The sequence below is a fragment of the Sceloporus occidentalis genome, unplaced genomic scaffold, assembly GCF_023333645.1.
Source record: "Sceloporus occidentalis isolate IW3139 unplaced genomic scaffold, rSceOcc1.0.p SCAF_1, whole genome shotgun sequence".
Taxonomy (NCBI): domain Eukaryota; kingdom Metazoa; phylum Chordata; class Lepidosauria; order Squamata; family Phrynosomatidae; genus Sceloporus; species Sceloporus occidentalis.
Window position 1 is genome coordinate 199795470 of NW_028316981.1, and position 13604 is coordinate 199809073.

Consider the following 13604-nt stretch of genomic DNA (forward strand, 5'->3'; position numbering starts at 1 on the left):
CCAAAATGACACATTCCTGGCTTTATACAGGAAATTTGGGCTTGGGTTTCAATTTCTTCACTTTCTGTCTTGTTCAAATTGGTAGGGCTTTAAGGGGTTTAACTTTGGTGGGATTGCATGAAGGGTGCCAGAGCACCTCTCTGCAATTCTGTAAGCTTAATAGACAATGCTTTTTACAATTCTGTGAAGCAGGCTGGTATCCTTTGTACTGCAGATGAAATTCAGAGAGAAATTGTGAGAGCATTTCTTCAGGCCACTGAGAGCGCTTAAAGGTGCTCAGATACCAGATTGTTCTAGACCAGGTGGGATACAATCACAGTTTAGGAGGCAGCATTGCTCCCTCCCATGAAACTGTTTGCATTAAATGCGTCAGCTGTCTCCACCCTCTCTGTATAATCCATCTTGTCTTTAACTTCAAGCATCAAAATTGTTTTGCTCTATTAAGCTTGCAGTTATTTTTCTTAACACACTGCACCTTAGGATTATTATTAGTGGCTGGTGCTATAGGGTGTTTGTGATGTTGGCACTGAAGCATGCTGCTTCTTCCATAATTGCTTCACAGACTTCTCTGCAGTTTGGTATGCCCCCTTCTGAGCAAACAACCAATCAGATGACCTTGGAAAATAGTATACGAAGAAGGCATAAAGGTGATTGCTATTATGAAAGCTTCATTAAGCTGTTGACAGAGCTCACTTTTTAATATTGTGTCATCTTTTAAAAAGCTGCCTTACTAAAAGTCCTAACTTAGTTCTGCACTGCATGAAGAAGGACTTTCTTTTATCTTGTACCTTCTGCTACTCAAGTATGTGACACAGCATGGTGAGGAATCTTATTGGCGGGATACAGACCGTCCAAAAAGGGCAGTCTCCCGCCACCCTGGTTTGCTGCGTGAGAGAGCCACAGCAGACAAACTGTGTGGCTCCCTCGCGCAGCAAAAAGAACCCGCAAAAAGCGGCGCAGTTGTGACACCACAAGACACCAGTGGTGCATTTGCGGTGTCACAAAGGCCCCAGGACGTGCGGACACTAGGCGTCCGTCATGTCAAAATGGCGGCGCCCGTATGTACAGGGCGCCGCCATTTTGATGCCCTCATCACATGCGAGGGGCAAGTCACGTCTGGAAGCGCCGCCCCTCGCACGTAACGACAGCGTCCCGTAGGGCCTGTCTGTCTGGCGCAATTGTTAGCTGCCCTCAGGTTAACCTCGACTTATGGTGATCCTGCTCAGGTCTTGCAGACTTGGGGCTGTGGCTTCCTTGATTGAGTCTCCATCTGCTATGTGGTCTTCCTCTTTCCCAATGCCCCCCATCTTACCAAGCATTAGCATCTTTTCTAGTGAGTCATGTCTTTTCATGATATGGCCAAAGTATGGCAGCTTCAGTTTAGTTATTTTGACTTTTAAGCAGAGTTCAGGCCTGATTTGTTCTAGGAGCCATTTATTTGTCTGTGGGCTACAAGAGGTTCTTGACTTTCAACTCCCATCAGATCTAGGCAGAGTCCTAGTGGTCAGGGATGAACGGAAGATGTAGATTAATGACATCTGGAGAGCTACAAGGTTCATACTTTTGATATACATTAAATATTTTAAATCCTATGCATTTCAGCTGGACTTTAGAGTATCTTTTTTTGTTTGGGTGGCATCCCATGTGTGATGGTTTCCCACTGTGAATGTTTCATGTGGAAATTTCTATGTTCACATGATGTTTGCTGGAATATTACCACTGATATTATAGCTGGATATTACCTCAAAAATTGTGACATCAAAGATTGGATATTTCTTAAAACCTTTTTTTTACCTCTCAGAATGACTTTTGTCTTGTGACACTAGCCAGCTCTTCTCCGGCAGTTTGTCAAACCATAATGAAAACTGATCAGCCTAAACAAATAATATTAAAATTTATTGAAAATTAAAAAAAGGAAAGAAAAAAGAACATACAACCACAATCCCATCCAGAGTTTTTACCCAGAAAAGGAGATGGCCAAGGGCAACTTGTAGAAATCCATGAAAGACTTCATTATTAATTTACACCAAAGATGTGAGATGTATTGGAGTACTGGCCTTCTGCTGGATACTTCAAAAATAAATAAATGCCAACGTACACTGGGAAGAATGGAAAAAGGTGGGCTTTTTGGACTGCGCAAACTAATTGCCTAGTTACTCAAATGAGAAGAGATGCTTTCTAGGTCATGGCCAGCACACACACATTTTGGATTCCTGGGCCTTGAATGTCTTCCTTATATGCTAGAAGAAAGGCCTTCTGCTGGGATTCAGGGATAGACTGCCATTTTCATGGGGCTGTGTTCAGATTATCACATAGGCATTAAGGAGCATTCAAAGTCCATGCGGTATACAGAAGGGTCAGTTATTGTACTAATCCCCAAGTACACCTGTTATTAAATCTTAGTCAAGGCCCCAAATGCCTGTTACTTTAGTGTGGTCACAACTTCCCCAGCCACTGTTCTCATGCCATTCCATGCTAATAGTTCTGGCTCTAGGGATGGGTTAAAATCTTTCAGTTCATATTTGATAAGAATTTACCAAAAGTAATGTATTTATTCACTTTTCAAAAAATGATATGGGAGAAAAAACTGAACAGTTTGGCTCTCCTGGCCCAGGACTTCAAGTATTTTAACACTTAAAATGGGTGGTGTTCAGTCATATTAGGGTTGTCACCTCTTCATTTGCTTGGAGACCATATCTTCAATTAGCAGCAAAACAGGCAAATACAATATTGCTCTGTTTTGGTAATCATGGTACCAATGGAATTTAGCCAGTGTAGATGGAGAATTCTACTCCATTTTGTTTTCTGAAGAATTCATTAAAACTTAACATACACTTCTGTATCTTGAATTGGAAAGAACTTGAGATTTGGGGGAAAAATGAACGTTGGGCCAAGAAAGTTCCCCATCCCTATCCAGTCCTATGGTTAGGTTGGATTCCATGGTTGCCTTCCATGTTGGCAGCACATCCCTTAATAAGATACGTACCATTGGTTTGGCTGGTAAGTGCATAACTCAGCTGGATTATGTGGGAGAAGAAACAGACATCACCTGGAATAGCATGAGAGTGCTCAAGGAAACTGGGACCACACAAGTAAAATGGCATGTAAATTAGGCCATACTGGCAGTACTAATTTGCTCGTATAGATGGGGGGTGGGTGGGCATGTGTCGGGTGGAATGGTTTGCCAGTTGATTGTATGCCATACATTGTTTCACCTACTGCTTGCATAGCACCCGCATCAAGAACAGACATTTACAATTGGAGAGCCAAGCCACCACCGGCAACTTACACAACACATTTCACTGAAGGATACCACTGCGTTTCAAAAACATTAAGCCATAGTGTTGACTTTCGGCCAACCTTGGACCAGAGGTTCCCCATCACTAGCATAAAACAACAGGTTCTGAGATCATGATGAGGAATCTTAGGCCAAATATATATCTATATATATATCTATAATGTATATGTATGTATATATATCATAAAACTCTGGTAACAGGAAACATCTTAAAATGCTACCATAGATAAACTGTCTGTACCTTTAGAAATGCTTTTAAAAACATACTTTTGTTGAAAATGGAATTGCAGGGCCACAGAACCTGCTAAGGGCAACCATGGGATTATTTTTAAAGGCAAAAAGCTAAATCCAATGAGTTTCCCTTTAAATTAGCTCTATTGAATTCAATGGGATTTCACCACCGTACATATGCATTGAATGAAAGTCCCATTCATTTCAAGAGGTCTTCTCTGGTTGGGACTGATAAGTCCAAGTCTTTTCAATGGATCTGTTCTAGTTTTGACTAATGGTGGATTTAGTCTAAAGAACTGGAGGGTAGAGCTGGGTCCTGCCCTGGCAGTTCATTCAAAGAAATAGCAAAAGAGCAGAATTGTGTAAGGAAATGCAACACTAAATGTCCAGGATGGCAGATGTGTGACCTTCTAGATGTTGCCAGACTGCAGTTCCCATTCTCCCTCAGCATTGGCTGTGCTGGTTAGCACTGGTGGGAGTTAAAGTCCAAAAACATCTGGAAAGCCGCACATTTCTTATACCTGCTGTATCTGATTGCTGAGAACCGTTTTATATACATTATCCAGAATGTCAGTAATGTCCCTGACATTAAAGATGGTGGCAGAAAGCCATATTTTCAATGTTTTCCTGCATAGAAGATTACCTTTGTGTATCTAATGTATCCAAGAGCAAGTGTTTAACAACTGAAGGAGTGTTTTTGAAGGGCTAGTTTTGCAAAGGTGGAGCATTCAAAAACAGGACTCCCCTGTTTGCAATCTGAAGTGGCAGTCAAGAATGCTACCATCTCATGCTTGAGTCAAAGATCCAAAATAATGCGAGGAGGGTGAAGAGTCTTGCCAGCATACTTACGGTGGATCTTTGGGCTTGTGCAGGGGTTAGGATGGGGAGGATGGAGGCACCCAGCTGTGAAGGCAGCTCTATTGGAAGCTTCTTCCCTACCCATCCCTTAAGGGCCAATAAGTAGCTGTTTTGGTTTTATTTGGGTGGTGGTAATAGAGCTATGTCTAATCACCATGTAAGAGGACAAAAAACAAACAAGCAAAAAAGCCCCCAACAACTTGTGCAAGGAGATAATAGATGCCTCCTTGAACAAGCTTTGCAAAGGGACAACCACTTGTGCAGCCAGGGCTTGTACAAGTGTAGTGCCATTCTTGGCTCCTGGTCTAGGTCAACGCTGAGTTCTTTCACTAACAGAAGCATTTATTTATAGTTGACATTAACCCTCGCATCTGATCTTTTAGAGGAACATCTGTACCATTGCTTAGGCTGGCTAATGAGAATAATGGAGAAGAAGAGCACACACAGGATCTTGTGTGCTTCCGTGTGTAAGGATCTATTTTCCTAGGTAGGCCAAAACAACTTCGGATAGGAAAATCCAAATAAAATACCACCAAGATGTGTGATTCTGAATCACTGCTTTAAGTCTCTTTCACTTTTTTAATTAATGCACAGAAAGGGCTAAAAAGTAGAGTTTCCATTTTGAGTGTGTGGTGAGAAGAAAAACAGGAACCACATGGCCTGGTGGTTCAGAGTTTGCTGCAGCCTGAGGTCAGTCCTTCTAGTAAACTAAAACTTCCTATGAGAAGTCTGTTTCTCCTTTGAAATGGTCTCACAACCAGAAACCAGGAACACTGCTACCTTCCACCATTTTGTTGTTGGAAGGAAGCTGCTGTCAACTGACGGAAGTATTGCTTGCTGATTGCAGTGCCTTTTTCTGGCATTACACCAAGAAGTGCATTTGGAATTGTTACATGGTAGGGGTAAGTGGGAAAGACTGGAAAGTGGCCACTTAAGACTCTGCAGTCCTGTTTGTCCTCTGAAACTCTTCCAGCTCCAGTTTCCTGTTCATGGCCAGCTGTAGTTCCTGCTTGATCACTTGAATCTGCTTCTCCAATTCTGAGAGTTCTTGGATCACTGAGTTCCTAGCAACGTTAACAGTGTTTGCTTTCCCATTTGTGGTCAGCGATTCTGGAGAGTCTCTCTTCAGTGGGGGAAGAGGGATCTCTTGCTCCTGTTGCTGCTGTTGCTTGAGGACTACTTCATTCTGCCTTTCCTCACTGCAGATATATTTCCTCTGATGGCAGTTGCCTGGGCTGGCTGTATTCCATACAGAATGCTCACTGTTTTCTGCATTGGACCTATGCAAAGAAAGTCACATGTACAGTTAGGAGACGACCCTTTGTTTAAAAAAATAAAAATGCTCTGTATGCCTAACCCTTCTGAAACAGTTTCAAACACAGAAAGGGGATAGGCTGATCAAGAATGGATAGCTAGTAAGTACACTTGAATCTATAAAGATACAAACAGGATAAACTACATGGAATTGGAATTGGGATATCACTAGCAGGTGTGGGGAGTGTGGTCTGCACCAGGTGACATCTGAGACACCTAGTCCGCTGATGGAAAACTGCTGTCTTCTGGATCTGGTGCATGTGCTGGCTGGGTGGGAAAGCCAAGTCGCCTCCCTTTTCCACCTGGCTAGCAGCTCCACCAGACTTGGGAAAGGCTGTTGAAGCAAAGAGATGGGGTATTAAAAATGATCCACATCAGGCATCAAATATACTAGGTACAACACTGCTCCTCCTGACTGCTATTTGGTTTTCCAATTCAGCCAAATGAGCTGTCTTTTGTCTGGGAAAAAAGTGGGACAGAAACTGCAGAAACATAGAATTGGACGATCAATTGGTGGCCTTCTGGTACAATTCTTTGTTCAGTATAGAGCTGAGATGTAGAACTTCATGTCAAACACAGTTTGATGACCATTATGTTTTAAGGCCAGGCTTGGAGGAGACTTTGAAGTATTACTCAAAATATTTAGAGGTGCTCCTCATGGGACATTTCCCTACATAAAGATAATACACACACACACAGTACACTAGTTATGTTATACATAGCACATAAACAATGCAAGTCTAATTTGCTGCCACCCACCACACTTACAGCAAAACAACGGGTATGTTTTTGTAGAGTAGCATTTTTTCCGGAAAATAAAAGATATAGGTACCAACCCCGCTTAGTCAATTAGCCAGGCTTGTCTACTATGCTGTACTATGTAGAGATGCCCTCTGATTGGTCCATCAATGGATTAGCTCATATATTGATAGGATTTAGTCATATGTCTCTCTGTCTTGCTTTATCCATATTGGCTCTCAACTTTCAAATTATGGCTTGAATCCAACATCCCTGCAATATAGTGTTAATATCTGCATGTGGACTCATGCTACAATAAGCCATCTATCCTCCCCTGACTTATTAAATACTTTTTGAACCCATCCTCTACAGCCATTCCATGCTTTGCAGTGAGCAGGCAGGCTCTGAGAAGCATCTGGCTATGTCTTCACAGTGAATCTCAGTGCTGATGTCATAATTTTGCATCTGGCTATGGGGATGTAGCAGGGACGTAGCTGGGGGGGGGGGTTCTTGGGGTCCGGACCCCCCCTTCCATTAGAAAAATGAATGGTTTGTGCTGCTGCGCCGCCTCAGCCAAGCCCCATTATAATGGTGGCACTTAGTCTGGACCCCCCCCCCCCTTCCTAAAATCCTAGCTATGTCCCTGGATGTAGCCAGACATTCCCCCAAACTTCTTTGCTCATTGCAAAGCACAGAATGAGACAACTTCAAGGGCTTTTCAGTAAGGGTGGGCTTTGAATGCTGCGGAGGGAGAAAAGGATTACCAATCCATAAGGCTCAAAGAAGGATGTCTGTGTATGCAAGGGAAACTTATGCATGCTGATGTCCCTAACAGAAATTCAGCCATGAGAAAGTCCTGACTGGTTAGTCTTAAGGCATGACCTGTTGCATCCTTCCTCAAGATAAGGCTCCTTTGATGTTGTTGATGAAGCTCCATCGTCCCTATGCCTAGGGAAGTACGGGAATTGTAGACAAATCAAACCAAAGATCCCAAGGTTAAGTGAGACTGGTATGTGGATATGAATCAGAAAATGGCTTAATTTGAATGGAAGATATCTTGGAGTACCTTGTGTACAACTTCAAAATCTCTGGAGGAAGAGAGAAAAGATATACAATACAGAGCTTGGAAATTTTAAATTTTGGCCTATAATCCCAGAATTCCCCGCATCCAACATGGCGGCTGGCCGACAGAATCTAAGCTTAATAATAAAAAAAAATTACCTTTTTGATAAACTATAATAGCTACTCAATAACATGTGACCCTCCTAAGGTCCTTTGCTTCAACCAGGTAATGATAGCAGAGAGTAGTAATTTACTGGTATCTTACATCTACCTAACTGACACAAGCCTGTTAAGATCTCAACTTCTACTGTATCCCTGTAGAGAATTTTTGACCCCGGGACCAACAAATGTGAATTTAGCAAATCCATGCTGATTGAAATAGATGAATCTTGATACACTTGAAGCTGTAGGTCTGCATTTACTCTATTAAAAAGAAGGGCCTTCTGAGAAATGTGTGATGGAAACAAGTATCAAAGGATTGTTCCTCAGGGAAATAGTAATACAGCTCAAGTTATTTTCATCATTCTTCCCATTTTCAATACAGCAGCTATCTAAAGGAATAAATGAGTGTTATCATGGGATGGAAAGGAACTCATAACACTGTTCCAGCACATTAATTCATTAATGTTGTGTTCCTGGGCTCTAGTTCGGCAACATGGCCCTGTGGCCATAAATCTTCAGTGAAAATGGAACGGATTTGAACAGGCTTGAGCTCCAATTAGACATAGTAAATGATAAAATAATATTTTTAGGACTGGGTTTCTATCCTTGCTTCCATACAGTTCTTGGTCCTAGCCTTTCAAGTAACATATTTCTATTAAAAGCATCTGGAAAATCACATTTGCCTCAGGATTTAGTTCTGTCAGACTTCCACAGATTGCCCTATGGTTAGGCTGGGTTAGTTATGCAGACATGGCGAGAAGGCAAAAGCAAGTTGGTGGAAAAATATAAGCAGGCACATATCTTATTAGTCATGCAGTGAGTAATGCCAGAGAACTAACAACGCAACTGTCAAACTCATAATGTGTTACAATGCCACTCCATAAAGTCGCAGTATTTAAACAGCAACTCAGTAACATTGCAAAGTAGCTCAGCAATTTAAAGGTCAGTGACATGATGCTGCACAAAATCAGCTCAAAAACAAGGGTGCATTTTCAGAACAAAACAAGTTGGAAAAGCCCTCCTCCCAAATAATATTATGTTTAATTACAATTTAATCTTTATTGTATTTTTCCAATGGTGGCTTCTGGAGCTCCCATGAGAGGCACGATGAAATTGCTTTGGGGTTCAAAGAGCTATCCATGGGGCTAAATACACATGGATATGGATATGGTTATAGGAATGAACTCAACGTGCTGTAATGGTTTGAACATTAAATTATGACTCTGGCAGTCAGGATTCAAATTTGCCATGCAAACCCATTGGGTGCCCTTGGGCTAGTCACTCATTCTCAGCCTCAGAAAAGTGCATGATAGGTTTGCCTTAGGGTAGCCATAAGTTGGAAATGACTTGAAGGTGCACAATAACAATACAACAATGGATATTGTTCAGTACCTTGGGCAGCTCTTTTAATGTCTGAAATAAAATCCAGAGCAGATGCGTTCCTGGGCTCCTAACATTCATCCTCTTAATCTACTGAGGGTGCATCTGCACTGCAGAAATAATGCAGTTTGACACCGCTAACTGCCATTGACTCCATCTGGCAGAGAAGGCTAAAGACATTGTAAAACTACTTCCACAGGAAGATGCTACAGCAGCTAAAGTGGTGCCAAACTGCATTATTTCTACAGTATAGATGCAACCTTGGAAGGCACCAGCTGCTACTGTATCTTCTTAAGTAAGGCAGGATATAAAGGCTGGAATTTGGGCATGTAGAGCATATTAATTTGCCAGCGTAAAATTGCACTGGATACATCTTGTGGGCAGAAAGAGCTGATCCAAATATTTCCCTTGCACAATGCCCTGTCACTGATCCAGATTGGCAACTTGACTGACACATGCAAATGTCACCTGCATTTCTTGTTGCAACAGATTCAGGGGCTATGGCTGAACTGGGTGCCACTTGTGCTAGCTAGCTTTCATTCAAAGAAGAATGTCAAGTTTCTGGTCAACTGACCCCTCTCTTTTGAAGGATAATTTACTTTTAAATGTATATGTACATGGGTTTTAATTGTTGTAGACTTTTCTGCACAACACTTCAAGCATCAAACAAAATGGGCTTTAGTCCATGGAAAGGACTATGGAAATTTCCATGGAAATGTGTTAGTTATGACATTAAAGGACTCTTGTTTTCCATTTTTTTATAAGGGACACCATTTTGCTATGTCATTATATTTAACGGAACTTGCCCATCCACTGATTTTTTTATTCGTGGTGGATCTTGTTTATTTTGTCACACAGTGTCCTCGTCCGAAAAATCTACATGAAGAAGATTTGCCTGATTAGTTTCAGGGAAAATTCTGTTACATCCAGTGGATTAATATGTTTTCTGCTATCTGATAATGCAAACAAATGCTCCTTTATTTGTACTGGAGGCTAGGGAATTAAGAGCTACATTTCTTGCTTACCACTGAATGTTCTTTTTTGTTTTATTATGGCCTATGGCTGAAGAGTGATGTTATTGCTATAGCTGCTACAAACTAATTGATTTAAATTAATGATTAATTGTCTAAGGTTTATTTAAGGAGGTGTCAGAATAAAAGAATCTGTATTAGAGTTTATAATTTTGTTTATAATAATGTTTTTGTTCACTTGTTTGAGAAGCTGTGCAATTATAACCCGGTTTTCCCAGCAAATCCCAATTGATTTCCTAGGCGCTTGCTCTGATGTAAGCATGCAATAGATCACATTATTAATTGACTGGCCATTCCATAACAAAGGCCCTGGGGTTGAGAAATAGCTATTTATTCATTCAAATATTTATATATTGCTTATATATGAAAATGGCAAAGTGGTGTATCTCAGTAAAATGTAAAATATATAAATGTACAGAAAATGATGTAGATGTTTTTTATATGTTTATCTGAAATTCCAAAAGGTGATGGGACCAAGTAAAAGTCCTCCGGTGAAGATCTTAAAATTAGGGTGGCTCATATGGGGAGATATGGTCTTTTCAATAGACCGTACTCAGGCCATATACAGCTTTGTTGGTCATAACTGGCATTTTAAATTCTGCCCATAACTTGACTAGTAGCCAGTGAAGCTGTTTTAACAGGGGAATTACATGAACATTGTAGGTAGGTAGATACATAGGAACAGAGATATTTAAAAACCAACACTCTGTTCCCAGCAAGAGTAAGCTCTCTAATCAAACATTAAATGGTAAGTCAAAGCCTATGTCTATCCCACTGATTCAATGGGTCTGCTCTTGTTGGCATGTGCAAATATAGATAAAACAATACAGGTTGAGTCTCCATTACCTGGAATTCCAAAATCCAAAATGTTCCAGGTGGCTGAGACAGTGACACCTTTGCTTTCTGATGGTTCAGTGTACACAAACTTTGTTTCATGCACAAAATTATTAAAAATATATAATATAACTACACTCAGGCTATGTGTATAAAGTGTATATGAAGCATGCATGGATTCTGTGTTTTAGACTTGGCTTTTATCTCCAAGTTATCTCATTATTTATCCATTTCCAAATATTACAAAATTCCCCCAGAATCTGAAATCCAAAACACTTCTGGTGCTAAGCATTTCAGATAAGGAATACTCAACTTGTATATATATAAAAAATCCTCCTTACATGGTGAGATTCCAAAAGAGGAAAAAACAGACTGTAAAATCATCACAATATTAAAATATCAAATGTCACAAGTATGGAGTGATGGTACAGACTCCCAGCTAGACAAGGAAGATCACACAATGCTTCTGAAGGATGCTTGGTGGTTGACAAATCTCAAGGGAAAAAGAGTTCTAAAGATGAGTAGCAGGTGTTAAGAGCAACAACCGATGAACTGCTGTTATTTGAGAAAGATCTCCTTCCCAGCCAATTTGGAAGACTGTAAAACTGCTAGAGTTTGGAAAGTTAAGTTTGGAAGCAGTAATGCTAAATGTTAGAAACTAGGAAATTAGTTCCTTGCCATCAATATTAATTGAAAATATTAATAATTTAATCAGTTGGGTTTCCACTGCCTAACTTGTTACTGAAGATGTTATGTTGAGGCACATCAAAGGGTTTACAAAGAATGGCACAGAGGTTGTTACTATTGAACTTTTGTGGCACATTTCATTAGCAGCTCTTTCAGAGACACTCCATTTCCCTCCCATGTGGACTGCAAAGCCCACAATATGCTTGTTGCCTGAGAATGATGGGAATTCAGCATATTTAAAAATTGTCAGATTGAGATGGGCTGTCCTGGCTGGGAGCCAGGGACCCCAAATTCAATGTATTGCATTTTTGGTTTAAATGATCATGTATCTAACAAGGCCACTATTCTTTGCATCCATCTTACCTTAACTGCATAATTACAAAAAGTGAGTAAAAGAAGAAGGGGGTAAAAACACAGTGAGAGCTTTGCGGGGAGAAAGAAAAAGAGGGAAGCCATGAAAGAAGGAGATGGTGTGTGAGAGAGACACAAAGTTTTCATTTAATTATCCATGAGCATAACACTCTGGACATGAAATAAGATTATAAAGCGATTCAGTGCAGTTCATCCCAAATAATATTATACAAGAATGTATGTTATACAATAATGCAGAACAGAAAGCAGTTCAGAATATAATCAGTAGAGGAGATGTTAACTCCCAGCATTTCTGACTATTGGTCATAATGTCCTGGAAAGCTGGGAGTTGCAATTCGGAATATTTTGAGGGTACATAACTGTGGGAGACTGAACAACTCCCCCCCCCCCCCAAGCAACCTATAATTTCTCCGTTCAGGCCTTAACCTAGCTTGGTATCTTATTTCTAATTACCTGACTATGGGGCTGTACAGACTGGGCAAAAGGGCCAGCGTCAGGGTGGAGTGGGGTGTGTGGCGGCCGCATATGGAGGCTTTCCTGTTGGTGGTTTGGTTAACTCTGTTCTGTGCTTTATACAAGACATTACACAAATTATCTAAGGTGCTGATCTTATTTGAAGGATGAAATCAGCACCTTGGATACCTCCTTTAATGTCCTGAATATTAATTCCCCAAATACAAATTGATTTATCACATCATTGACATGGAAGCTACTGGCCATTCATGTTTCTCTCGTCTGATAGTGTGGATCCTGGAGTGCCTCCAACTGTTTCCATTTTTAATTTTAAAAAGAGAGAATCATACTATTAGAAGTCTCCAGAAATTGTTTCTCTTACAAGGCACCCAACTCCCACAAATTTGACCAGAAGATTTTCAGGAAAACAGTAGTAGATGTCTGGCTACTTCTAGCTTTAGAGGAGGGTGGCTCTTGGTGGCCACCAGACTCACCAGATTTGCTCACAAATACTAAGGAATCAAACAGAGAGAGTGTAATTGATTGAAATATAATTGCTATTCTGAAGAAAGCCATATAGCTGACATTTTTGTTTATGATTTATGGCTCACATGGCACAAATAAATATGAATTTGTTTCTCTTCCACATGTAGTACAATTCTATTTTCAAAAAATGTTTTTCTTTCCCTTTAAACCAATACAATTTGTATCTGGGGAATTAATATCTACAGAGTCATTTACAAACAAAGAGCTTTAAAAGTCATTTTTCTTACCTCTTTTCTACTCGCTTTGCTGTAGGCTGGTGTTTGTCTTCAATAAATGAACTATTTAGGGCACGGTGCAATCTCTAGAGAAAACAAGGAAAATAAATGAATCAGCAGGGAAACTGCCATTGCATTTTAGGATGAATACAAAATACAAAACTTGGGCTTCATGCTCAGTACTCCATAATATTTAAAAGATTTGTCAAAAGCTGGCTATAGATATGAAACTTCCTATGAATTTAATCTCAGGGTAATGCCAGGCCACATCTTTCCAATGCTTCCCTTGTTTGTTGAGGGACCACAGTTTTATACAAACGGACTTACATGCAATCTTGTGAACTCCAGCAATAACACTAGGAAGTAGCACTTATGCTTAAGACCCCCCTTTTTGGTGACAAATTCACTTGAGAGAAAAACATT

General features: G+C 40.4%; 1 protein-coding gene across 1 annotated transcript in view; it reads right to left on the bottom strand.

Moving 5' to 3' along the window:
- Positions 1-1883: 1883 nt before the first annotated feature.
- Positions 1884-13604, bottom strand: part of GRIN3A (glutamate ionotropic receptor NMDA type subunit 3A) — a 162229-nt gene continuing 150508 nt past the window's right edge. Inside the window, exons 8-9 of the mRNA XM_089488613.1 lie at positions 13194-13267; positions 1884-5667 (exon numbers count right to left, since the gene is read on the bottom strand). Coding sequence (XP_089344739.1) covers positions 5319-5667; positions 13194-13267 — 423 coding nt within the window. The 3' untranslated portion in view covers positions 1884-5318. The remainder of the gene's footprint in view (positions 5668-13193; positions 13268-13604) is intronic.